The 24,548-nt window shown below is 40.4% G+C and overlaps 2 protein-coding genes across 7 annotated transcripts in view; one reads left to right on the top strand and one right to left on the bottom strand.

Moving 5' to 3' along the window:
- The window catches only part of RPRD1B (regulation of nuclear pre-mRNA domain containing 1B), a 58,762-nt gene extending 51,625 nt beyond the window's left edge, over positions 1-7,137 (bottom strand). The window contains exons 1-2 of one of the 3 annotated variants that reach the window (XR_010344542.1): positions 6,550-7,137; positions 953-1,082 (exon numbers count right to left, since the gene is read on the bottom strand). Coding sequence is in view for 2 of the 3 variants with exons in the window: in XM_012455040.2 (XP_012310463.1) it covers positions 953-1,082; positions 6,550-6,700 (281 nt within the window). In the remaining variant the exon portion in view is untranslated. The remainder of the gene's footprint in view (positions 1-952; positions 1,083-6,549) is intronic. The other 2 variants (XM_012455040.2, XM_064382426.1) reach the window with 2 other exon arrangements.
- A 47-nt stretch (positions 7,138-7,184) lies between these two features.
- The window catches only part of TTI1 (TELO2 interacting protein 1), a 51,069-nt gene continuing 33,705 nt past the window's right edge, over positions 7,185-24,548 (top strand). The window contains exon 1 of one of the 4 annotated variants that reach the window (XM_012455037.3): positions 7,185-7,239. The gene's annotated coding sequence lies outside the window, so the exon portion shown is untranslated. Of the gene's footprint in view, positions 7,240-24,286; positions 24,331-24,351; positions 24,469-24,503; positions 24,525-24,548 lie in introns of those variants that run through there. The other 3 variants (XM_064382425.1, XM_012455039.2, XM_012455038.2) reach the window with 3 other exon arrangements.

Genomic DNA, 24,548 nt, shown 5'->3' with positions numbered 1-24,548 from the left:
ATGTCCATGTTGTTCAAAGGTGAGCCCCTTATAGAGCTGACCAACAAAACCCATCTTTTTCATCTCTAGAAAGCTAGGTGTCATTTCTTTCTCTTGGACTTCTAATTTTATTCCTTCAAACTTTTCAAATCCTGCAAGGAAAGCAGGATTTCATTTCTCATTTAAGGCCTTTCACTATATTTTTGACCTAATAACAATTTCTGTTTAACCCGCTAGTCTCCCATTCATGTTTCCCAATTCTCCTTTTGCAAATATCTATGTTTTCTTATAAACAAAATATTCTAATGAGCAATCGTTTTTCTTTGCTTTTCCTGAGCACCTAATTTGAGCCTACAGAAAGCTTTTGTTTTCACATGAAGTAATTTATAAAACTTGTAATCCAATGTATGCTTTCTGTGTTATATGTGTGCCATTCCTCTCTGCCACAAAACACAATAGCATCAAGCTTAATACAATATTGCCCGAGCAAACACCGACTTTCCACACTAATAATTACTATTACTGCAGTTACAGTAACGACTACTATTTTTAGTAAACTAGACATCTAGAAATCCAGGAGGAAGTACAAAGGAAGGCATTTGGCAATTAGTTTCTTGCTATTAAGTTACTAAAAGGTTCCCTTACTAGTGGCTTTGTTTTTTGACCATAAGCTAATAAGACAACTCAACCAAACCAAGGAAAGTATCATAACCAAGAAATAAATTGAAAAAATGAAAATGAATATATCTAGAGGAAAAGACATGCTAGGCTGAATCTCTTAAATGTATCAGAATGTTTACATGTCTCAATAGCTCTCGAGGGCTCAACAAAACATAAAACCACAATTTGGCCTCTACGACTCTCTGTAAAGTAGGAAGTTATCAATTTACAAAGGCTATCACAGAAAAGGAAAGAACAAAAAGGTGGAAAAGGTAATGAATTTTAAAACAAAACCAAAAAACAGACAACATACCTGGCAACATGAGAAAAAGCGTCCACAAGGACAGATTCAAATTCTCTAGTGAATTCAGGTCCTTTCCTTTTACTGTTTTGGATGACATCATTCGCTAAATACAGAAAAGTAAGCTTTCTATTTGATTTGGCTGAAAAAAAGAAAAGAAAAGAATTTAACTTACACAAAAGAAATTCTCAATTCACAATTCTTTTTCCTTGGGCTACTCCTTTAAAAAAAAAAAAAAAAACAAGAAGTAAAGTATTATCTACTTGGGGGTCAAGTAGATATGTTTAAAAAAAAAACAATCTAAGAAATAGGTTTGGGAATACCATTTTGGAAAAAAAAAGAAAAAGAATGGGCCATCGTCATTTCTGTGCTGTTTTAACCAGGTAATTGATAGTAAAAATGAAGATAATCCAGAGAAAATTCCTAAAGGATAAGCAGTCAATATTAATGTTAAAACTACTATTGCAAAAAATGAGCAATTTCTAAATCACTTTTAGTTAACAAATATTCCAGAAAGACTGAGTTGGCCGGGCACAGTGGCTCACACCTGTAATCCCAGTACTTTGGGAGGCCAAGGTCAGTGGATTATTTGAAGTCAGGAGTTTGAGACCAGCCTGGCCAACAGGGTGAAATCCCGCCTCTAGTAAAAAAAAAAAATTAGCCAGGCTTGGTGGTGGGCACCTGTAGTCCCAGCTACTCGGGAGGCTGAGGCAGGAGAATCGCTTGAACCCGGGAGGCAGAGGTTGCAGTGAGCCGAGATCACACCACTGTACTCCAGCCTCAGTAACAGAATGAGACTGTCTCAAAAAAAAAAAAAAAAGACTGAATTAGGTTTCAATTTCAAAATAGTTTCTTGTAATTTTGCTCCTCAGCTGATAATTTATCTGATACTCCAATAACCTTAATCAATAATACAGAAGAATCTCTAGGTGTACCAATAGATATTATCTCAAATGCAAGTATACATTAACCCTACATTATTGAAAATTTACACATGTGTGAAATTTGGATATGCAAAATTAGGGCTTTTACAAAAACCATAGCTCTCTCTTATTTATATGAAATGTGGTTATTCCCTATTACTCTATATGGTATCCCATATTAAACCATAAAAACCTCATGCAATACGTCTGAGTTATAGTTGCTTTGGGGAACATTACCGAATTTCCTGGCTTCTATGCACATAATTTCTCAACTATAAAGTTACATCACTACCACTTTTGGTACCAGTTTTCCTTTAAAATAAATAAATCGGAACATAATTAGATGTTTCAAAACACAAAGTTTTCTCCAATGCTAAAGTACCTGAAAACCACAAGCTCTATGTCAACTTTTATACACCTGAGTAACTAGTCCTTGCTCTATCTCTCTCTGAAACCACTTCTGTTTCTTTTGAAATGCACAAAGCATGTATAGGTCTGACACAGCAGGCATAAGATCTGACATTTTAAAATGTAGCTACAGGAGGTTGGGTACAGTGGCTCATGCCTGTAATCCCAGCACTTTGGGAGGCCAAGGTTGGTGGATCACCTGAGGTCAGAAGTTCAACACTAGCCTGGCCAACACAGTGAAACCTCATCTCTACTAAAAATACAAAAATTAGTAGGGCATGGTGGCAGGTGCCTGTAATCCCAGCTACTCGGGAGGCTGAGGCATGAGAATTGCTTGTACCTGGGAGGCGGAGGTTGTGGTGAGCCAAGATCATGCCACTGCCCTCCAGCCTGGGCAACAGAGTGAGACTCCATCTCAAAGAAACAAAATAAAATAAACTAAGTAGCTACAAGAGAATAACCCAAGTTAAAAACAAGATTTTAAAAGCACATTATAAAGTGATGTCTTAAACACTCATAAAATTAAATATGGATACCCTGAATTGTCTTAACCTTCTGGTAATAACCTAGTTTAGATGGCCAACTGATAAGAATATTGGGAACCTGGAGCTTTCTTCAACTCTTCTAATTATTTAAGCAGAACAAAAGTGTCAATAGTTACAATATCTACTGTTGCTACAAAGGTATGAAATGGCAAAAGGCGCTTTTTTTTAAAGCAAACCTTGCTCTGCAAAGTTGGTGTAAGTCAAACTACCACGTAATGCCACGCAAGTTAGCAGATTCGAAAGTAAAACAGAACTTCAACAAAGCAAATTTGATTAAGTGAACCTTTAAAATTCCATACACTTTATATTAAAAAACCTAGAATCCATATTGTAAAATGTCAATTTGGACATTCAAGACCTGATACACTTTTCAGTATACAAACAAGGTAGCTAAGGGGCTTGAGAGCCAAGGTTTTCACTGTTTACAATGCCAATTACTTTTCATCACCCCAGAACTTAACAATAGGGATTTATTTAGGATAAACTGTATCCCTCCACACCCAACATCCTCAACAGTCAACATAAGCACCTTGTGTCAAGGTGATGTGACAAAACCCTAGAGCTCTTGGGCACACACCGTTACAATACACACAACATGCACACCCCGCCATTCCAATCCTGGGGGACCACTCACTTGTTCAGATGTCTTTCCTATATGATAGAAATAGGTCTTTTCACCCACTATGCCCAACTGGTCAAATCAGTGGTTGAGTAAAATTTAAACAACTGGTTAATCAGAACTTTTTACTTGTTTGGCTGCTTTTGACATCTAGAGAAAGTCTTAGAGTAATTCTGGGATAAAAGCCTGTTTAACTACATTCAGGCCGAGATACAAAACACCATTAAAAATACTCATTTAGGAGCATTTTACACCAAACTACTTCATAAAGAAGGGGAGATGTGCTACTTAGAACAGAGCTCAAATGGGATAAATTAAGAATTATTCCTAGAAAATGGTAAGATAACACATCAGGAATAGAAGTATTTAAGCAAGAAAAAAAAGTTAATTTTTGTAAATCTCAAATATTTGGAAGACAACTCAGAGACAGTCTGTGAATATCTCAGCTAGGGAATAAGACTTCACCCTAGACAGAACCTAAAAGGCTCATCAGTCTGAACGTTAGGGCACAGAATCCTTTTCCTTTAGCATGTGGACATTTTCAGTTCATGAAGGAAGCCTGGATATTAGGAAGCTAGATCGTGATGCTTGGAAGAGCATCTTTTTTTTTTTTTTTTTTTTTTTAACTCTGCACTGTTCAGTAAGGTAACCACTAGCCACTTGTGGGTATTGGAACACCGGAACTGTAGCTGGTAAAAACTGGAAACTAAATTTTTAATTGTATCCACTTAAAACTTTAGTTCCCAGTCACACATTTTAAGTGCTCCATAGCCACCTATGCCAAGTGGCTACCTTGCTGGATGGCACAGATATAAAACATTGCTATTATCACAGAAAATTGTATTAGATAGCGTTATTTAGATCCTTTATGCTGTTATCACAGAAAGCTGTAATGGATAGTGCTGTTTAGATCCTTTACTCAACCATGAAAACTGTATCAAAGACCATGATTTAATTCCTATTTTTAAACTATATAACAGGCACCATGCTACATCCTGTGATGTTACAAAGAAAGATGAAGGTCTAGTTAATCCCTTAAAAAATAATCTAATGACAATGATGTAACCAGTTCAAATGAACAGCTAGTAGGAACAAATTAAATGTTAAACTGGTATGATGGGGTAGGAGGCACTGATTAATTCCAATACATGAAAGCGTTACAGTTTGGTTGGAGTCAGATGACCACCTTCACTTATTAAATGCACCGAGTACTAGAAAAAGCACACATTTGGCATCAGGCAGCCCTGGGTTCATGTCCCAGCTGTATGTCTCTGGACAAGCCACTTAATCTCTCTATACCTTTACGTCTCATCTATAAAATGAGGATAATAATGCTGGCCTACTTGCAACATAAAGCTCTATCATATGAGATTAGGGATAATGGAGCTTCATAAACAAATGTACTCTCTAATTTGCTTTTTTTTCAATAACTCAACTAGGGTGAGGTGAGGACTCAAGAAAGCTTCACACAAGAAGTGACATTCAAGATGGACTTAACTGCCTCTGAGGTCCCACCCAATAGGATTCTGTACAGTGGCAATTCACATTTCAGCAGACTTTACAAATAATTTCTGAATGGAACAGTGGGGTACATGAAGAAGGGCCCATAAACTCCAGGCTCTACCTCTCCCCAGAACTGCCCAAAGGGCTGAGGGGATCCCTATCTCAGTACAGTATGTGATATTTGGGGGCCTCTGCTAAAGGGCTAGAACTGGGTCTTCCGAAAAAAATCATGGATTTTGGTCTTTGCCAGCCTGATGTAGTATGAGCCTCGACAGTTCAAAAGCCTTGAAAATACCACTTTAACCACTTCAGTTTCCTCGCCTGTAGAGCAGGACATCTGTGATGTCTCCACCTCACAGATAGTAGAGAACACTTGTAAAGCCACTTCCTCTGCCATAAAGGCCTACCATATAGAGGGTGTCTGGAGCAGTCTTCTATTACGATACTCATCAGTACATCAGGGAGTGTAGGTGCCCATCTTTCCCCACCAGACTGTAAGTAACTGGAAGGCAAAGACAATGCCTCACAGTGAGTAATCAACAGCCTCATCTCACCATGATCTGTTGAATGCCTACGCTGTGCCTGACACCATGCTAAACGTTCATTTGGATTATCCTGTTTACTTCTCACCACGAGATGAGTCTCAGTTTTTTCCTCTTCTGCAAAGTTCCTAGAGCTCTCAGAATTTTTTTAATGACAATACACGTAAAGCTATCAGTACTGCACTTCGCATGTCATAAAAACACAGTAAATATCAGTTATCCCTTCTATAGATAAGGAAATAAAGGGACAGGTTAAGTTGCTGGGTCAGTAACTGGCAAAGTTAGGCTTAAATTCCAGGCAGTTGGCAGAGGCAACATGCTATTAAGTGTCCAACCCAGTGCCTGGCACATAACAGACTGAGTTCAGACCTGACTCAGGTCTGTCAGAACCTGAGCAGGGCCTGAAATCAATGACAGCTGCATAAGAGACAGGAGAGGGAAGGTCTGGGTGGGGTGGCCCCTTAACCTAAGATGGGAGAAACCACCTACTTCACAGGGCTGTTGTAAGAACTGAGTGCGAGGATATATACAAAGGTCTTAGTATAGTGACTGGTGTGGAGTAAAGGCTTTGTAAGGGTCAGCTATCCCTGCCTCCCTCTTACAGATGAGAAAACAGAGACACAGGGAGATGAAAAAACTCTCCCAGTATTATTCAGCTGACAAATCGCTGAGCCAGGACTCGATCTAAGGAGTCTGACTCCGGAGTCCACTGGCTTTTACTCCAAATACCCAGCACGGGGCCCGACATGCTAGGACCCCGTACGGCACTGAATGCAGCCGAGATAATAACAGCCACAAATGTCAGGGGGAAACCGAAGGGGAAACGGCTTGATCAAATGGAAGTCTGGACACCTGAGCCCCTGTCCGTGGCACCTCAGGCAAGTAGCTTAAACCTTCCTGGGCCTCAGTTTCCTTCTTGGAGAAATGGGGCTAACCTTGTCTCTCATCTCAGAAGCTCGATCAGGCCCGGAAAGCTAGGCTGAATGAAGAGCCTTAGAAAGGCCTAAAGGGTGGGTGGGCGAGAGGACAACCCCGAGACGGTCCAGGAGGTGGGGAGTTAGTGTTTTACCTTTACGGAGCTCGCGGTGCCACACGGAGACGATGGGTCCCGCGTGCTTGCGGTGGTGGATGAGCCACAGAGACAGGGTCTGCACGCTCTGCTGAGAGTTGCTCAGCTCCGAGAGCTTCTTCTCCAGCGCCGACTCAGAGAAGGAGGACATAGTGGCGGCAGTGAGGCCCGACAGGGAGCGGCCTGGGCCGCCCAGTGCGGCGGGAAGAGCGACGGCACGAGGCCGGGGGCTCACCCAACAAGCCGCGGGACTTTTTACCTACTGACAGACGGCCAGGGGTGCAAGAAGGGGGAGGGGATGGGTCTCCGCAGTAACAGTCGCCCGCGCCGCCGCCACAAGATGGCCACCCGACCTCTCACCCCGCCCCGAGAGAGGGGTCAAAGAGCAGGGCCGGAGCAGCTGGGCACCGAGAGGCGTCGGAGATCTAGAAAACCGTGGCTTTGGAGGCGGCGGCCTCTCTGAACCTCGCACAGAAAACTTCGAACAAGACACAGCGAGAGAAGGAACGTAGTTCCCCCAGCCCCCGGAAGACGCTTTCGCCGCTTGAGCCCGCACGCCGGCGCAGAGGATGTCGCCGGAACCCTTTCTCCCGCTCCCTCGGAACCTTTCTGGCGCGGTACGGCGCGCTACTTAGAGCGTCACTTCCGGCGGGGCAGAGGAGGCGGGAGAGGGAAAAGCTGGAAGACGAGGTAAGGGAAGAATGGCGGGAACCAGAGGGAGCCCAGCAGCTGGAACCCCGTAGAGGGGTATCCTGATGGGACGCTGAGGCTGAGAGATCATGACCTGGGTATGGGAGGGGGGCTTCCTTTCTAATCTGGCGGGCCCCAGGCCGCACCTTTCCTCCATACATGTTCGTCTCTCTGGCTGTCCCCCAAAACACTTATTTTTGGTTCTTCCAAGCCACCCACGTGTTCTTTTCACGCCTCCACGCCCTGGCAGTCATTCTCTCTCCGAAAGTGACATCCCCTCTCTCACCTGGTGAGCTCCTACCCAGCCTCCAGGAGCACCCTTTAATGTCCAGTTCTGACCATTTAGTCTGTAACAGCGCCGTCATGAAACACACATCTGGGCTTTCGGCTCTTAAGTGGTTTCTCACTCAGGGTATTATTACATGCTGCTTTTGCCTTCTGGGGGTCCCGCTGACTTTTTCCAACTTAAATGAGGTGTTAACTTTGGGGAAAAGGTGGAGGGAACTAACTTACCCTTCCCGATGTGTTTGTTGACCTCTTGTGAAGACACACTATTTGAGGCCTGGCGCAGTGGCTCTTGTTTGTAATCCCAGCCCTTTGGGAGGCCGAGGCGAGGGGATAGCTTGAGGCCTGGAGTTCAAGACCAGCCTGGGTACCATAGCGAAACTTAGCCAGGCATGGTGGCACTCACCGTAGTTCCAGCTATGCGAGAGGATCCCTTGAGCCTAGGAGTTCAAGGTTGCAGTGAGCTATGATCCTGCCACCGCACTCCAGCCTGGGTGAAGGAGCGAGACTCTCTCAAAACAAAACACTGTCTGAGACTCTAAACCTTGACCCTATTTTTTTTTTTAAGTTTTAAATCAAAGCAGCAGAGAAATTTTGTCTTTATCACTGCCACGGGGGTGATGGTAGGGAGTTAAGTTATAGACATAAGAGGATTTTAAAATTTCCTGATCGTGATAGAACTTCCTAGTTGTGGTCAGACTCTAGTTTAAGAGACGTTCCAGTTGATGCCTGCGTTTGCTCTTATTGCACTGTATTGCAGTTCTTTGCTTACATGCTTTTACCCCTCCTCCAGACTAGAATCATAATCATAGCTAACATCGTGAGAGGTTACTATGTGCCAGACACTATTTCCACACAGTAACTCGTTTAATCCTCACAACAAAGCTATGAGGCATTATATTATCCTCCTTTTGACAGCTTAGGAAACAGGCTCCGAGAGGTTAAGTGATCTACCCAAGATCACATTACTAAGATTTGAGGGAAGGGGCTGCAACTTAGTCATCATTTTAGCCCCAGTTCCTGATTTATCAAGTGAGTTAGTATAAAAGAGGTGAATAACCTAAAATCATACAGTCAGGATCTAATCATAACTGAGGGCTTTTGTGTCCAAATCTAGATCATCTTTCCATATTAAGTAACACTGTCATATGCTGAGCACTTTTATACCAAGTCACTGTGTATTGAGCACATTACATGCATTCTTTTATTTAATTCTTACATCAGTCTTATGGGTTGAGATTGTCACAATCACTATTTGATAAATGAGAAAACAAAACATGGTTATGTACCTTATGTACTTGGACATAGGAAATATCAGAGCCAGGAATCAAATCAGGGTTATCTTGTACCTGATCCCAAATTCTTGACTCTTGAACCAATGGTTTATTCATTCAGCAAATAATTTTTCAGCACCTGTGTCCCAAGCACTCTTCTAAGCTAACAGACAAAATCCGTGTCCTCGGGAACTTACTTTCTACTTAGAAAGATAGAAAAACAAACATGCAAGTTTAGGGTAAGTCAGAAAGTAGTGAATAACTTCAGTAAAAAGGAGGTAAGGAGGGAATGTATATGTGTAGGTGGGTAGTCTTTTACTTACGCTTGTCAGAGAAGGCCTCATTGATAAGGTGACATTTGATCAGAGCCCCGAAAGAAATGAGAGAACACGCCATATGCCATTGTTCCAGGAAGAGGGAAAACCAGGTTTATAGCATTGTTGGCATTTTGGAGGAACAGCAGAGAGGACAATAAAGCTAGAGTGATAGAACCAGAAGGGTGGCTGGAAATTAACTCAGAAAAGTAGAAAGGGACAGCATCACATGGGGACTTGTAGGCAACAGTATAGACTTTAGATGTTACCCTGAATGAAATGAAGTCCATTGGGTAGTTTTGCGAAAACAAGGAGTATTGTGACTGTTAGGTAGAAAATAAGACAGTATGGGTGCAAAGGTAGAAGCAGGAAGGACCAGTTTGGCAGTTGTTGTAGTAACCCAGGTGAAAGGATAACTCATACCAGGTTGTATCAGTGGAAGTAACAAGAAACAGACAGTTCTGGAGATATTTTAGAGGAAGAGGTAACAGGATTTGCTGATAGATTGGATATGGGGTGTGAAAGAAATATGAGAGTTCAGATAGCTCCAAGGGTTTTGGCCTAAGCAACTATAAGAATAAAGCTTCCATTTACTGAATTACAGAAAAGAGTGGGTTTGGGGAGTAAGAGCAAGCGTTTGTATTTGGACATGTCCATTTGGAAATGCCTATCTGAGTATAGATGTCTGAGGGGCAATTGGGTTTATGGGTCTGGAGCTCAAGGAAGAGAGATCTGGGCTAGAGATAGAAATGTGAGAGTCATAACAGGGAATAAGGTGTAAAAAGAGACTGAATCCTAGGATACTTCTACATACAGAGGTCTGAAAGATGAGGATGATATGATTATGTGATTTTTCTTCTTAAGCTTGTTAATAGCTTGTTAATATTAACTACTCTAATTGATTTTCAAATATTGAGCCAGCCTTACATCTCTGAAATATACCCCACTTTATCATGGGATGTGTGTGTTTTACATACTGCTGAATTATATTTCCTAATATTTTATTCAGGATTTTTGCATCTATACTCAAGAGGGAAATTGCTCTATAGATTTTTTTTAATTTTTGTATTGCCTTTGGTTTGGTATCAGGATAATACTAGCTTCATAAAATGAATTGGAAAGTGTTTCTTCTTTTTCTAGAAGAGTTTGTGCAGAATTGGTGTTAATTCTTCATTAAATGTTTGGTGGAATTCTCCAATGAAACCATCTTGGCCTGGAGATTCCCTCCCTCACTTCCCCCTTCCCCTTCCCCTTCCCCTTTTCCTTCCCATCCCTTTTCCTTCCTTTCCTTTCCCTTTTCCTTCCCATCCCTTTTCATTCCCTTCCCTTTTCCTTCCCTTCCCTTCTCTTTTCCTTCTTCCCCTCCCTCCCCTCCTCCCCTCCCCTCCCCCCTTCCCCTCCCCTTCCTTTCCCTTTTCCTTCCCTGGAGTTTTTAAATGACAAATTCAGTTTCTTTAAAAGTTATGAAGCTATTCAAATAATCCCTTTCATATTGTGGTTATGTTTTTTAAAGAATTACCTACTTCATCTAAGTTGTCAAATTTGTATGTGTAAAGCTATTTGTGGTATTCCCTGTCTTTGTTTTCTGTTGCTTATAACAATACCTGAAACTGGGTAATTTATAAAGAAAATGGATGTATTTGTTACAGTTGTGGAGGCTGAGAAATGCAAGGTCAAGGAGCCACATTGAGTAAAAAACCTTCTTGCTGGTGGGTACTCTGCAGAATTCCAAGGCAGTGCAGGGTATCACAGGGCCAAGGGGCTGAGTGTGCTAGTGCAGGTCTCTCTTCCTCTTATAAAGCCACCAGTTCCCATGATAACCCATTAATCCATTTATGAAGGCTCATAAAGACTCTACCTCCACTTCTCATTGCGAATTAAATTTTAGCATGAGTTTTGGAGGGGACAGATATTCAAACCATAGCATTTCCATATTATTCTTTTGATGTCTGCAGGGTCTGTAGTACTATCCCATTTCATTACTGATTTGGGTAATTTCCAATGTCAGTGTCTCGTCTCTTCTCTCCTCTTTCTTCTTCTCTCTGTCTTGCTCACTCACTCACTTGTCAGTCTTGCTAGAAGTTTATCAATTTTATTGACTTTTTCAGAGAACCAGTTCTTTATTTCATTGAGTTTCTCTGTTTTCTGTTTTATCAATTCTGCTCTTTATTATATCCTTCTTCTGCTTGCTTTATTTTGCTCTACTTTGTCTAAGTTCTTGTGGTAGGAGTTTACCTTTTTATTTGAGACTTCCCCTTTTCTAATATATGACTTAGTACTATTAATTTATATTCAGCGTGGCTATAGCTGTATCCACAGATTTTGGTATGTTGTATTTTCATTTTCATTCATTTCCATGTTTTTTTTTTTTCTTCTAATTTCCCTTAAGGTTTCCTTTCTGTTTTGTGGATTATTTAGAAATGTGTTGTTTAGTTTTCATGTATTTGGAGATTTTCCTGTTATCTCTTTGTTCGTTATTTCAAGAGCTTGATTTCATTGTGGCTGGGGAATATCACTCTGTAAGATTTCAATTCTTTTAAATTCATTGAGGTTTGTTTTATGGCAGGATAATCTCTCTTAATATGTTCTGTGAGCACTTGAAAAGAATGTTTGCCAGACCTGGTAGCTCATGCCTGTAATCTTAACACTTTGGGAGGCCAAGGCGGGAGGATCACCTGAGCCTAGGAGTTCAAGACCAGCCTGGCAACATGACAAAACTTGGTCTCTATAAAAATACAAAAATTAGCTGGACATAGTTGCATGCATCTGGAGTCCCAGCCACTCAAAAGAGTGAGGTGGGAGGACTGCTTGAGCTCAGGAGGTTGAGGCTGCAGTGAGCCATCATCAAGCCACTGAACTTCAGCCTGAGCAATAGAGTGAGACTCTGTCTAAAAGACAGATAACAACAACAAAAGAATGTGTAGTCCGCTGTTGTAGGATGGAGTGTTTATAAATGTCGTAGATCCTGTTGGTTGATGGCGGTGTTCTTCTATGTCCTTGCTGATTTTTGGTCTGGTTGTTCTATCCATTGTTGAGAGAGGAATATTGAAGTCACCACCATCTATTCTTGTGAATTTGTCTATTTCTCCTTTTAGTTTTATCCATTTTTGTTTCACACATTTTGCAGCATATACGTTTTAAGATTGTGATATGTTCTTAGTAGATTTACCTGTTACTCATTGTACTCTGTCTCTGGTATTTTTTTTTCTCTGAAGTCTACTTTGTCTGGTATTAATATAGCTGCTCTTCTCTTTGATGAATGTTTGCATGATAATATATTTTTCCATCCTTTGATTTTCAACCTGCCTCTATCATTCTGCATAGTGAGTTTCTTAAGACAGCATATACTTAGATCGTTTTTAAATCCACTTTGACAATCTCAGTCTTTTAATTGATGTGTTTAGACCTTTTACACTTAAATATAATTATAGTTGGCCCTCTATATTCGTGGGTTCTGTCTCTGTGGATTCAATCAACTGTGGATTGAAAATACAGTTGACCCTTGAACAACACAGGTTTGAACTGTGGCAATCTATTTATATGCAGACTTTCTTTCCCTTCGGCCAACCTGCCTCCTCCTCAGCCTACTCAACATAAAGACAAGGATGAAGACCTGTGTAATGATCTACTTCCACTTAATGAATAGTAATCGTGATTTTATTTTCTTTTCTCTCTCTCTTTTTTTTTTTTTTTTTTGGAGAATGGGTCTCACTCTGTCACCCAGGCTGGAATACAGTGGTGCAATCTTGGCTCACTGCAACCTCTGCCTCCCGGATGCAAGTGATTCTCCTGTCACAGCTTCCCGAGTAGTTGGGATTACAGGCACCTGCCATCATGTCCAGCTAATTTTTGTATTTTTGTAGAGGTGGTGTTTCACCACATTGTCCAGGCTGGTCTTGAACTCCTGATCTCAGGTGATCTGCCCACCTCAGCCTCCCAAAGCGCTGGGATTACAGGCATGAGCCACTGTGCCTGGCCTGTGATTTTCTTAATAACGTTTTCTTTTCTCTAGCTTGTTTTATTGTATAGCATACAAAATATATGTTAAACTGTTTATGTTATCAGTAAGGCTTCCAGTCAACAGTAGGCTATCAGTAGTTAAGTTTTTGGGGAGTCAAAATTTATACAGAGATTTTTGACTGCTCGAGGGGGTTGACTACTCCTAACCCCCACGTTGTTCAAGAGTCAGCTGTATTTTTGAAAAAAATAAAAAGTAAAAGATGACGATACAACAATAAAAATAATGCAGATTTTAAAACAATGTAGTATAACAACTGTTTATATAACATTTACATTGTATTAGGTGTTGTAAGTAATCTAGAGTTGATTTAAAATGTATGGGAAGATACACATGGGTTGTATGCAAATACTACGCTATTTTCTATAAGGGACTTGAACATCCTTTGATTTTGGTATCCATGAGAGTCTTGGAACTAGTCCCTGATGAATACCGAGGGATGACTATATTGATAAATTAGAGTTCAGTCTGGCACTTTGTTTCTTTCTGTTTATTCTCTTTTTCATTTTTCTGCTTTCTTTTTTCTAGCCTTCCTGTGGGTTACTTGAATGTTTTTTAGAATTCCATGTGATTTATCTATGATGTTTTTGAGTGTATCTCTTTGTATGTAGCCCTTTTAGTGATCCCTCTAGGTATTACATTGTGTGTACATAACTTTACCTAGCAAAGCACAGAAACTTTGTTTCCTTTTATGTCTGTTTACTCTCCTCATTTATCATATAAATGTCTTTAAAACTTTCTCTGCTTACATTTAGAACCACGTTAGACAGCATTATAATTTTTGCTTCGACTATCAAATACAGTTTAGAAAACTCAAGAGGATAAGGAAAGCCCATTGCATTTACACATATTTTTGTATACCATGTCCTTTCTTCCCCCTTAATGTTCCAGGATTTCTTTTCTTACTATTTTCTTTCTGTTTAGAGAACTTTCTTTAGCCATTCTTTTACAGTAAGTCGGCTGGTGACAACTTCCCTTTGTTTTCCTTCTCAGAAGTCTTGATTTCTACTGCATTCCTGCTGAACGTTTTTTTGCTGGGTACGTGGTTCTATGTGGACAATTTGTTTCAGCACCTGAAAATTATTACGTAACTTCTTTCTGGCTTACATGATTTCCAATGAGAAATCTATTGTCATTAGAATTGTATTTTTCCCTGCTGGGCACGGTGGCTCACACCTATAATCCCAGCACTTTGGTAGGCTGAGGTGGTTGGATCACTTGAGGCCAGGAGTTTGAGACCAGCCTGGCCAACATGATGAAACCCTATCTCTACTAAAAATACAAAAATTAGCCAGGAGTGCTGGTGCCCACCTGTAATCCCAGGTACTTGGGAGGCTGAGGCAGGAGATTCGCTTCAACCTTGGAGGTGGAGGTTGCAGTGAGTGGATATGGCACCACTGCACTCCATCCTGGACAACAGAAGGAGTCTCTGTCTCAAAAAAAGAAAATGTTTCTTCCCTGTATGCAAGGTATAATTTATCTCTGGATGCTTTCAATAATTTTTGTTTTTTTCAGAAATTATGATAAGTCTTGGGGTAAATTTCTTTGGGGTTCACTCAGCTTCTTGATATATAGATTTACGTCTCTTGCCAACTTTGTGGCATTTTTCAGCCATTATTTCTTTGAGTATTTTTTCAGCCTGCCCTCTTAGTCCCACAGGTTCCCTGAGGCTCTGTTTATATATTTTTCAGTCTGTTTTTTCCTCTGTTGTTCAGATTGGGTAATTTCTATTGTTCTATCTTACAGCTCACAGATTTTTTTTCTTCCCTCCATTCTACTGTTGAGCCCATCCACTGAGCTTTTTCTTTGTTACCGAAAGTTCCAGTTCTAAAATTTGTATTTGTTTCTTTATATCTTATATTTCTTTGTTGAGGCTTTCTGTTCATTTGTTTGAAGTGTATTCATAATTGCTTATTGATACATTTTAATCATGCTGCTTTAATGTCTTCATTAGATAATTCTAACATCTTTGTCTCTTTGTCATATCGGTGTTAACATATGTCAATTGTCTTTTTTCCTTTTTTTTTTGAGACAGAGTTTCCCTCTTGTTGCCCAGGCCAGAGTGCAATGGTGCCATCTCCGCTCACTGCAACCTCTGCCTTCTGGGTTCAAGTGATTTTCCTGCCTCAGCCTCCTGAGTAGGTGGGATTACAGGCACCTGCTACCACACCTGGGTAATTTCTTTATTTTTAGTAGAGCTGGGGACTTACCATATTGGCCAGGCTGGTCTTGAATTCCTGACCTCAAGTGATCCACCCGCCTCAGCCTCCCAAAGTGCTGGGATTACAGGTATGAGCCACCACACCCAGCTGATTGTCTTTTCATTCAGTCTGAGTTCTTCCTGGTTCCTGGTATGATGAGTGCTTTTTATATTGAGATCTGGACATTTCTGTATAATGTTCTAAGACTCTTGATGTTTTATATAATGTTCTGAGACTTCTGTTGAGGCTGTTTAGTCTTCTGTTTAGGCTGGTTTTCTCTGACACCATTCCTACTCTGGTTTAGGAGAAGGGGGTCTGTATCTCATCACTGCCAGGTGGAGGTAGAAGTCCAAGTTCATCACTCAGCCTCCATTGACACCCCAAGAAGAAGGTCTCCCCACTGCTTCTGGGTGGAAGTGTCCTGCGGGGTGGAGGTGTACTGCTGCCTGGGTGTGGCAGTCTAAACTCCCCACTTGGTCTCCACTGACATTGGAGTGGAGGTGACCTCATTACCACTGGGCAGTGGTGAAAGTCCTGACTAGGTCTCCTCTGATGCTACCTCATTACTGCCAAATAGGAGTGGAAGTTTAGGCTCCACATGTGGTCTCCACTGACACCAGGGCTGGTGGGGATGGAATTCCTGCTCCTACTTTGCCTTCTCTCATACCATCCCTGCAGGAGTATAGAGGGTGCCTCATTACAGACTCATGAGAGTGGGAGTCTAGGTGCTCCAGTTAGCCCTTGCCACTGTGGGTGGTGGCCGCCTTATTTTCTTTAATGTTTGGCTGGAATAGAGTGTTTATTGTCCAAAAGTTTTTTGTCTTGCCAGGCTGCCCTTTCCTACTCCTTTGGCTAGAGAGACAGGTTTTTGTTGGGTTTTTGTGTCTGTGCCCATTGGTGCTTCCAAGTTGCCAGCTTCTTCAACTCCAAGGCTTGGGTCTATGAGGCAGAAAGAAAACCCAGGAAACTCAGCACTGTATCACTCCCCGGGTCCTGAGGTCCCTAACCAGTCTGCTTTCTTCTTGTATTTGCTTTATATATAATGTCCAGGGTTTTTAGTTATACTTAACAAAAGGAATGGGGAAATGTCTGCATACCCTATCTCCCCAGAAGCTTAAGTTTTCTATTTATATACGTGTGTGTGTGTGTGTGTGTGTGTGTGTGTGTGTGTGTGTGTGCAGGATGTTTGTTTATATTAACATTTATAAATAAGTGGAAACGCAAACATACATCAGTTACCTGAAGAACTTACCCAGTTTCCAGTGCCAGGTCATACATGGGGGAGGGGAGGGGAGGAGCTGTTAGTCTATATATTCTGTATACACCCTCTTCTAAGTTAAGAATCCCTTTTTTAGAATGTGCTGCCTACCAAAGAAGGTCCTGTCTAGTGGAGGGAACAGGCACATAATATTAGTGTGATACAAGGCACAGCTTCACATCTTTTCTATGAGGGATAGCTGTAAACTAAGCATTATGTGAGCCTAGAGTAATTTCTGGAAATATGTATGGGACGTCTCCTTGATTCTTCTCCTCTGCATTCTATTCTATGTTCTTTGGTTCTGCAGTATGCTTCCCTTACAGTGTTAACGCTGTATCTCTCTTTCTTTGTCAAGAACTTAGCATAGTGTATGGCAAATAGTATATGCTAAGGTTAACGCTGTATCTCTCTTTGTCAAGAACTTAGCATAGTGTATGGCAAATAGTATATGCTAAGGAAACATTTCTAGGTAGAGAGAAAGATGAGTAGGAATCAACAAAGTTTCAGAATAGGCTGAAGGGTTAATGTTTATCCAGCTTCGTTTACTTATTTATTAAACAGTGAGTGGGAATTGCTTGGCAGACAGTATACCAGATGCTGGGGAAACCACAAGTAAAGCTGTAACACTGTACTGATCAGCTGGGGAGACAGATAAACTCATCATTTTAACCCAAGACCGTAGTGTCCCAGCGTACTCTGAACATTGCAACCAGATGGATTATTGAACAGGTACCCATTTCATCATACGACTTGTTCTTCGGAAGGGAAAGCATGTGTAGAGAGAATGTATACAGTGCGGGATTCCCACACCTCACTGGTCGTGGGACTGACCTTGCGAATTTTTTAAATTGTAGATTCCCAAGCATACCTGCTCCCCCACCACACTGATTCTGATTCAGTAGATCTGGTATGGACCCCAGGAATATGTACTTAAATTGTGTCTCCTTGATTCTGATAAACAGCGAGGTTGGGAACCTCTGGTACAGTGGAAAGAGGACATACAGCCTTTGGAGTCAGGAGACTTGAGGTGAATTCCAAGTCTGACGCCTGCCTGCTGTGTGGACATCACTGAACCTCTCTGAGCCTTGTGCTGTTCAACTGTGGATGAGGAATACATTAAGTAACTAGCACGTTGCCTGATATATGTCGGGGGTTTTTTCAACAACAAAAGAAAAATGTTTTCCTACTGTTCAAGAACTTGTATTGGCAATTCTTATATCTGAACTCCTATCTCTGGGCTCTAAACCCAGTTGTTCTTTCCATGGGCTAGGTATTCAAAGGTGGAAACTTTGGAGATTGTCTTATCCATTAAGTTTATTTGATATTGAAGAAGCTAGAATTTATGGAAATCACACAGCCAGGTACTGTAAGAGCCAGGACTCGAACCCAGATCTGAAGATTGCTATTCTTATGGTCCCTCTGTCCCAATTCTGAAAATAGCCTTAAAGTGGGGTAAAGTACAGCCAAATCTAGAACTATGATTGCCCCATGAGAATGGATCTAGTAGAACTCGCCCAGTATAGACAGATCAACTACCTGTAGGAAAAACTCACCCCAAGGGGAGAAGAGCATGGCAGGTTTTACCTAGAATCCAATTCAGAATAGCTGATATCGGCACTCTACCAATGACAGAACCCGATCTTGCATTATGACCACAATTCAACAAGCATTTATTGAATACCTGCTCTCTGCCAAAAGCAATAAAGAAGTCAGTAAAAAAATCACTGTATTCTAGTATTTTAGTGAAGGGAGAGAAGCAGTAAACAAACAGGTGGATAATCTGGTTTGACAGCTGGCGTGAAGTGCAAAGGAGGCAAATTGTAAAGGCAAGGAAAGGAGGTGAGGAGTAAGGATGGGTAGCAGTGTTAAATAGAAATGATCAGAGCAGGCCTCACCTGAGCAAAGACCTGAAAGAGGTAAGGAAGTGAGCCCTGAGGACATGGGGGAGAGAACAGCAAGTGCAAAGGCCCTGAGCAAAGGATTTCTTCTGAATGGATGTGGGAGGACTGGCCCACCTGCCACAATGGCATCTCTGTCTCATCTCTGCCTTTATTAGGTGCTATGACTTTTCTCCCTTCTGGCCTTTGCTTGTGACGGGCCTTTTACCTTGAGCAGCTTTCCCACACAGCCCAAAGTATAGTCCCCCAGCCCAACACAGATCCTTCTCCCTCTTCCTTGTTAGTATTCATTCTGTTTCCAAATTCCTTTTGCACTTTTTTCCCTCCCTTTTTCACTTCTTGATTGTATGATGCAATAAGTACCTTGTGAGCTAAGTATCTGTAAAGTATAACACCGTCTCCTATACAGGTGGTTCCGTTTGTCTTCACTACCTGTACACCATAGCCCAGGGATCTTACATAGCCCATCCTTGTTACAAGGCAGAAAGGTGGTGAGGAGAGGAAGAGGCTTGCCAGGAGCAGTGAGTTCATTCATGCTGTCCAATCACTGATCTTATCTCCCACCTCTTCAGTGGCCACTTGCCAACTACTTTCCAGGACCACAGCAGAGTCCACTAAACTAGAAAGGGTTTAGATGTCCATTAGCAGTAAAGAACTGTTTACTCATGCTTATGTTTATTCAGTCACTCTGAGCTCTGGGTGGTTTTGTCTATTCACCCAGAGAATCCGTTTGTTCTGAATGCTTCATCCCAGCATAACTTTGTGGGCCCGATTGCTCCTGTTCCTGTTGGTTATAAACATCAAATTTTGGTGCAGCACCACTCTAACTAATCAGGATTGCATTTTATAGGAATAGAATCTAGGATTCTTAAGGCTCTAAATCTTTATAAACAATTCTTTCTGTAATTGACATATTGTCACACAACTGTGATTTCATGGCCATCCCATAAAGCTATATGATTGCCTTTTATAGTCATGTCAGAGTAGCAATGTGTTATTCTGTCTTCCTTAGAGAAAACTGGTTTATATATTTCTGAGCCTATAACCCAGTCTTTTGAAGATCTCTGATTGTGGTAAATCTTCATCTGTATAGTATTTCATTGAGAGAATATACTACAGTTTATCCATTCTACTATAGATGGGCATTAGGGTAGTTTTCATTTTAGGGTGATTGTGGATAGTGAATTCCAGAACATATCTTTTGATAAGCTTATGTATACATTTCTGTTGGGTATATACCAAAGAATGGAGCTGCTAGATCATAGCTCGTATATATATTCACCTTTGAAATAACAGATACTGCCAATGAGTTTTCCGTATAGCTGCACTGATTTATACTTCCACTAGCATTGAATGAGACTTTTAGTTGCTTTGTATACTTGCCAGCACCTAGTATTTTCCTTTTTTTCAATTTAACCCTTCTCATGGATGTGTAATGGTATTTTGTTGTGGTTTTAAATTGCATTTTCCTGACTAATGATATTGAAAGTATTCTCATATGTTTATTGGCTATTTGGATATCCTTTTCTGTGATATGTCTGTTCAAGTCCTTTTTCATGTGCTTATATACTTTAAGTTCTTGGTATAGCTGGAAACCATCATTCTCAGCAAACTGACACAAGAACAGAAAAATTTTGTATATTATAGATAGGAGTTTGTCAGATATATAGCAAGTATCTTCTGTCACTTTATGAGTTGCCTTTTCACTCTTTAATGGTATCTTTTGATGAACAGAAGTTCTTAAATTTAAGGTAGTCCAGTTTATCAGTTTTTTCTTTTTGTGTCCTATTTAAGAAATCTTTGCCTACTCCAGGAACAAAGATGTTCTTGTCTGTTTTTTTTTTGGAAAGCTTTATTGTTTTACATTTCACATTTAAATATAATGTGAGGGAATCAAGATAGAAAATGTGTGTATATGTATATGTATATGTGGATATATATATACATATCACGGATAGCCAACTGACATAGCACCTTTAATTGAAAAGAACATTCTTTTCACCCTTTCATTTTACTGTCACCGTTGTCAGGTGTTTGGGTCTATAGCTGGACTCTCTGTTCCATGTGTGGTCTATTTCTGAACTCTATTCTGTTCATTTTTCTTTATGCCAAGTATACACTGTCCTTTAATTATTATACCCTTACAGTAAATCTTGAAATCAGTTAGTATAAGTTCTCTAACTGTATTCTTCTTTTTGAAGATTGTCTTTTCTATTTTAGGTCCTTTGCATTTCTCTATCAGTTTTAAACTCATCATATTACTTTCTGCAAAAATCCTACTGGGATTTTGATTAGGATTGTGCTGACTCTACCAATGGTACCAAATCCAGAGACAATTTTTTTTTTTTTTTTTGAGACAGAGTTTCGCTCTTGTTACCCAGGCTGGAGTGCAATGGTGCAATCTCGGCTCACCACAACCTCCGCCTCCTAGGTTCAGGCAATTCTCCTCCCTCAGCCTCCTGAGTAGCTGGGATTACAGGCACGTGCCACCATGCCCAGCTAATTTTTTGTATTTTTAGTAGAGACGGGGTTTCACCATGTTGACCAGGATGGTCTCAATCTCTTGACCTTGTGATCCGCCTCGGCCTCCCAAAGTGCTGGGATTACAGGCGTGCAGAGACAATTTTTGTCCTTGATGGGACATCTAGCAGTGTCTGGAGACATTTTTGTTTGTCACATCTAGGGTAGTGCTACTGGCAGCAGATAGATGGATGGCCAAGATTCAGAGGCCAAGGATGCTGCTAAATACCCTGCAATGCACAAGACAGCCCTCCACCAACAAGTGATATTCCCACCCAAAATGTCAGTAGTGCTGCTGTTGAGAAACTCTGCATGAATGTAATTGCTGTTTTAGTTGGAATTCTGACTGCTGTCTGCCATCTTACTTTTTGTTTTCTGTTTGGCTCACTAGTTTTCTTTCTTTTTTTTTTCCTCATTTTTGCCTTCTTTTTGATTAACCAAAAATATTATCCCATTTTTTACTGTCCTGTAAACTTGTTAGATAGATATTTTACAATTATTTTAGAGCTTATTCTACAGCTTTCAGCATGCATTTAACATCTTGACATGTTACAGTCTAATATAGATTATTTTATCACTTCATTATACTACTAGACTCTTAGACTCTTAACTCCTTCCCCTTCCCTACCTTTTGTTAATTATCATTGCCTTGCATTTTAGTTTTATATATACACAAACTACAGAAGACATAATAGTTGTTTTGTACAGTTAACTTTTTTTTATATTTACCTATTTCATTTTCTTTATTCTCTCTTACAGTTCCATGCTTCTGTCTAGGTTCATTTTCTTACATTCCTTTTTCTTTTAATATAGCACTGATAGCAATGAATTCTCTCAGGTTTTGTCGTAAATATCTTAACTTCACCTTTTATTTTTCTTTTTTGTTTGTTTTTTTGTTTGTTTGTTTTTGAGACAGGGGCTCACTCTGTCACTGAGGCTAGAGTGCAATGGCACAGTCACAGCTCACTGCAGCCTCGACATCCCAGGCTCAATCGATCCTTACAACTGAGCCTCCCTAGCAGCTGAGACTATGAATGCACACTACCACACCCAGCTAATTTTTGTATTTTTTGTAGAGATGGAGTTTTGCCATGCTGCTTAGGGTGGTTTCAAACTCCTGGGCTCAAGTGATCCACCCACCGCAGCCTCTCAAACTGCTGGGGTTATAGGCATGAGCCACCCATGCCCTGCCTTACCTTCTTTATTGAAAGATGTTTTTATAGGATATAAAATTCAAAGGTGGTTCCCTAGTCCATAGATTTAAAAAAAAAAGAAAAATTCGAAGTTGGAGCTATTTTCTTTCAGTACTTTAAAGATAGCATTCTATTGACTCCTGGATTTTGTCATTTCTTTTGAGAAGTCAGCTGTCATTTTTATTGCTTCACTGCTTTTAAGGTTTTCCTCTCTTTGTGTTTCAGTAGTTTTACTATAATGTCTGTGTATTCTTTTCTTTGTATTGGCCAAATTGGGTTGCTGAGTTTCTTAAATCTGTGGGTTGATCTTTTTCATTTATTTTGGACATTTTATATTGCTTCTGTTCTATACTGTCTTCTGAGACTCATTTATTCACATTTTTTATTCCACATGTCTTTTATGTTCTTATCTGGGTTTACTATTCTTTTTTCTAATTGAGTTTGAATATTTTTTATTGACCTGACTTCCAAATCATTAATCTTGTCTCCTGCTAAGTCCAATTTACTGTTAATACCTTATATTGAATTCTTAATTATAGATACTGTAGTTCTCAGTTCTAATGTATCCATTTGATTTTTTTTTTTATAGATTTCAGCCAATTCTGGGTAAAATTATTTATACTTTCATTTACTTTGGTCATGCTTTCCTCTGTTTCTTGACTTTATTAATCTTGGTTATTTCAAAGTTCTTGACTACTAACTTCAATAATTTAGAGCCATCTATGGGTTTTCTTCTAATGTCTGTTTTTTTCTCTTGATTATCAGCTATGTGCATTTAACTCAACATATACTTTAAAAACTTACTGTATACTAAACATTATATAAAAGAATCATAATGACTCCTTATATCTTCTGCCATCAAGGTTTGCCCCTTTCTTCTGTTGTCTAATTACTTTAGTCAAATCAGAAATTGAGCTAGGTTGCAATCCTGTAAGCCTCAAGCTTACTTTGGTTCATCCTTATTAGAGGATGGTCCTCTAGGGCTTTCAGTTGAAAGTGTAACAGGCTATTTGTCTCCTTAGATATGAAAAGCTTTGGGAGATTCACCTCTTCCCCCAAGATTTTCAGCTTAGTTATTTAGCCAACTGCTACTTCACATCATTTCAAAATTGACTACATGTCTTGAGGAAGACCCCAAGCAAGTAAGTATTTAAGGTCCATCAGATCTCCAGTTTTGTTACCCTAGCTTTGAAGAATACCAAAATCTCTACTGACTTGTTTCCAGCAGCAGCCTTCTTCGAGAAGTTGGGTATTTTGAGGTTCTTCAAGGCTGCGGTTTTGTCTCTCCAGCCCCAGGTGACCATTAAAAGCATTGTGTTTTCTCTTTCCCCAGTGATGACCACACCCTAATCCTGAGCCCACGTCCAGGATCAACAAATACACTAAAGGCGAGCGTGCACGCGCACGCTCGCACACACACACGCACACGCACAGAAACTATTGATTGTTGATTCCCTCAACATTCTCAGTCTCTTAGTCCATCTAGTCTTTGTTGCTTCTATAAGTATTGGATGCTTTAAGAAATGATTTTTGTAATTTATTTGGCTTTTTCTAGTCATCGGCAGGAGTATTAGCCTGCTAAACCATACTATATCCTACTTGGAAGCAGAATCTGTGCAGATGTTTTTGAAGGCTTGCCATGTGCCAGATGCTCTTCTAGCTTCTAGTTATAGAATTGCCCCTGCCCTCACAGAGCCTCTAGCCTAAAGTAGGTCAAACAGACACATACACAAATAATACAGCATGCTAAATACTATAGAGGTGTGTACAGAGGTAGGAAAAAGGAGACAAATGTGAACTAGCACCACCTGTTTAGAAAATTGCAAGTTTTATAAATTTTACATCATTGCAGGTTAGAGTTCAAATGGTGGAACAATGAGAGATGAGGTTGGCAAGACAGGAAGAAGCCTGAGAGTGAAGGGCCCTGTATGCCATAGTAATTGCCTAGGTATAGCTTCTACCTAGAAGTGTCTGCCCTTCAGGCAGGATGGAGTACAGTTGAAGAATTAAGCATAGAGAATAGCCATCAGATTTTTCTTTTCTTTTCTTTTCTTTTTTAATTTTTTTTTCTTTTTTTTAAGACAGAGTTTCACCATGCTGGTCAGGCTGGTCTTGAACTCCCAACCTCAGGTGATCTGCCCACCTTGGCCTCCAAAGTGCTTGGATTACAGGCGTGAGCCACTACGCCTGGCAAGATTACTTAAGTGTCATTGTGAAATGTGAATTCAAGGAGGACAAGAAGCAAGCCAAAAGGCCAGAGAGGAAACTGTGAGAGTTGGCCCAATATTAAACACATTGGTTTTCATCATCAACAGATTTGAAAGGTGTCAAATGGGTGGAATTGATGA

The sequence above is a fragment of the Aotus nancymaae genome, unplaced genomic scaffold (genome assembly GCF_030222135.1).
Source record: "Aotus nancymaae isolate 86718 unplaced genomic scaffold, 86718_ANA_hifiasm-v0.15.2.pri h1tg000029l, whole genome shotgun sequence".
Classification (NCBI taxonomy): Eukaryota; Metazoa; Chordata; class Mammalia; order Primates; family Aotidae; genus Aotus; species Aotus nancymaae.
This window is presented reverse-complemented; position numbering and strand designations above follow the sequence as displayed.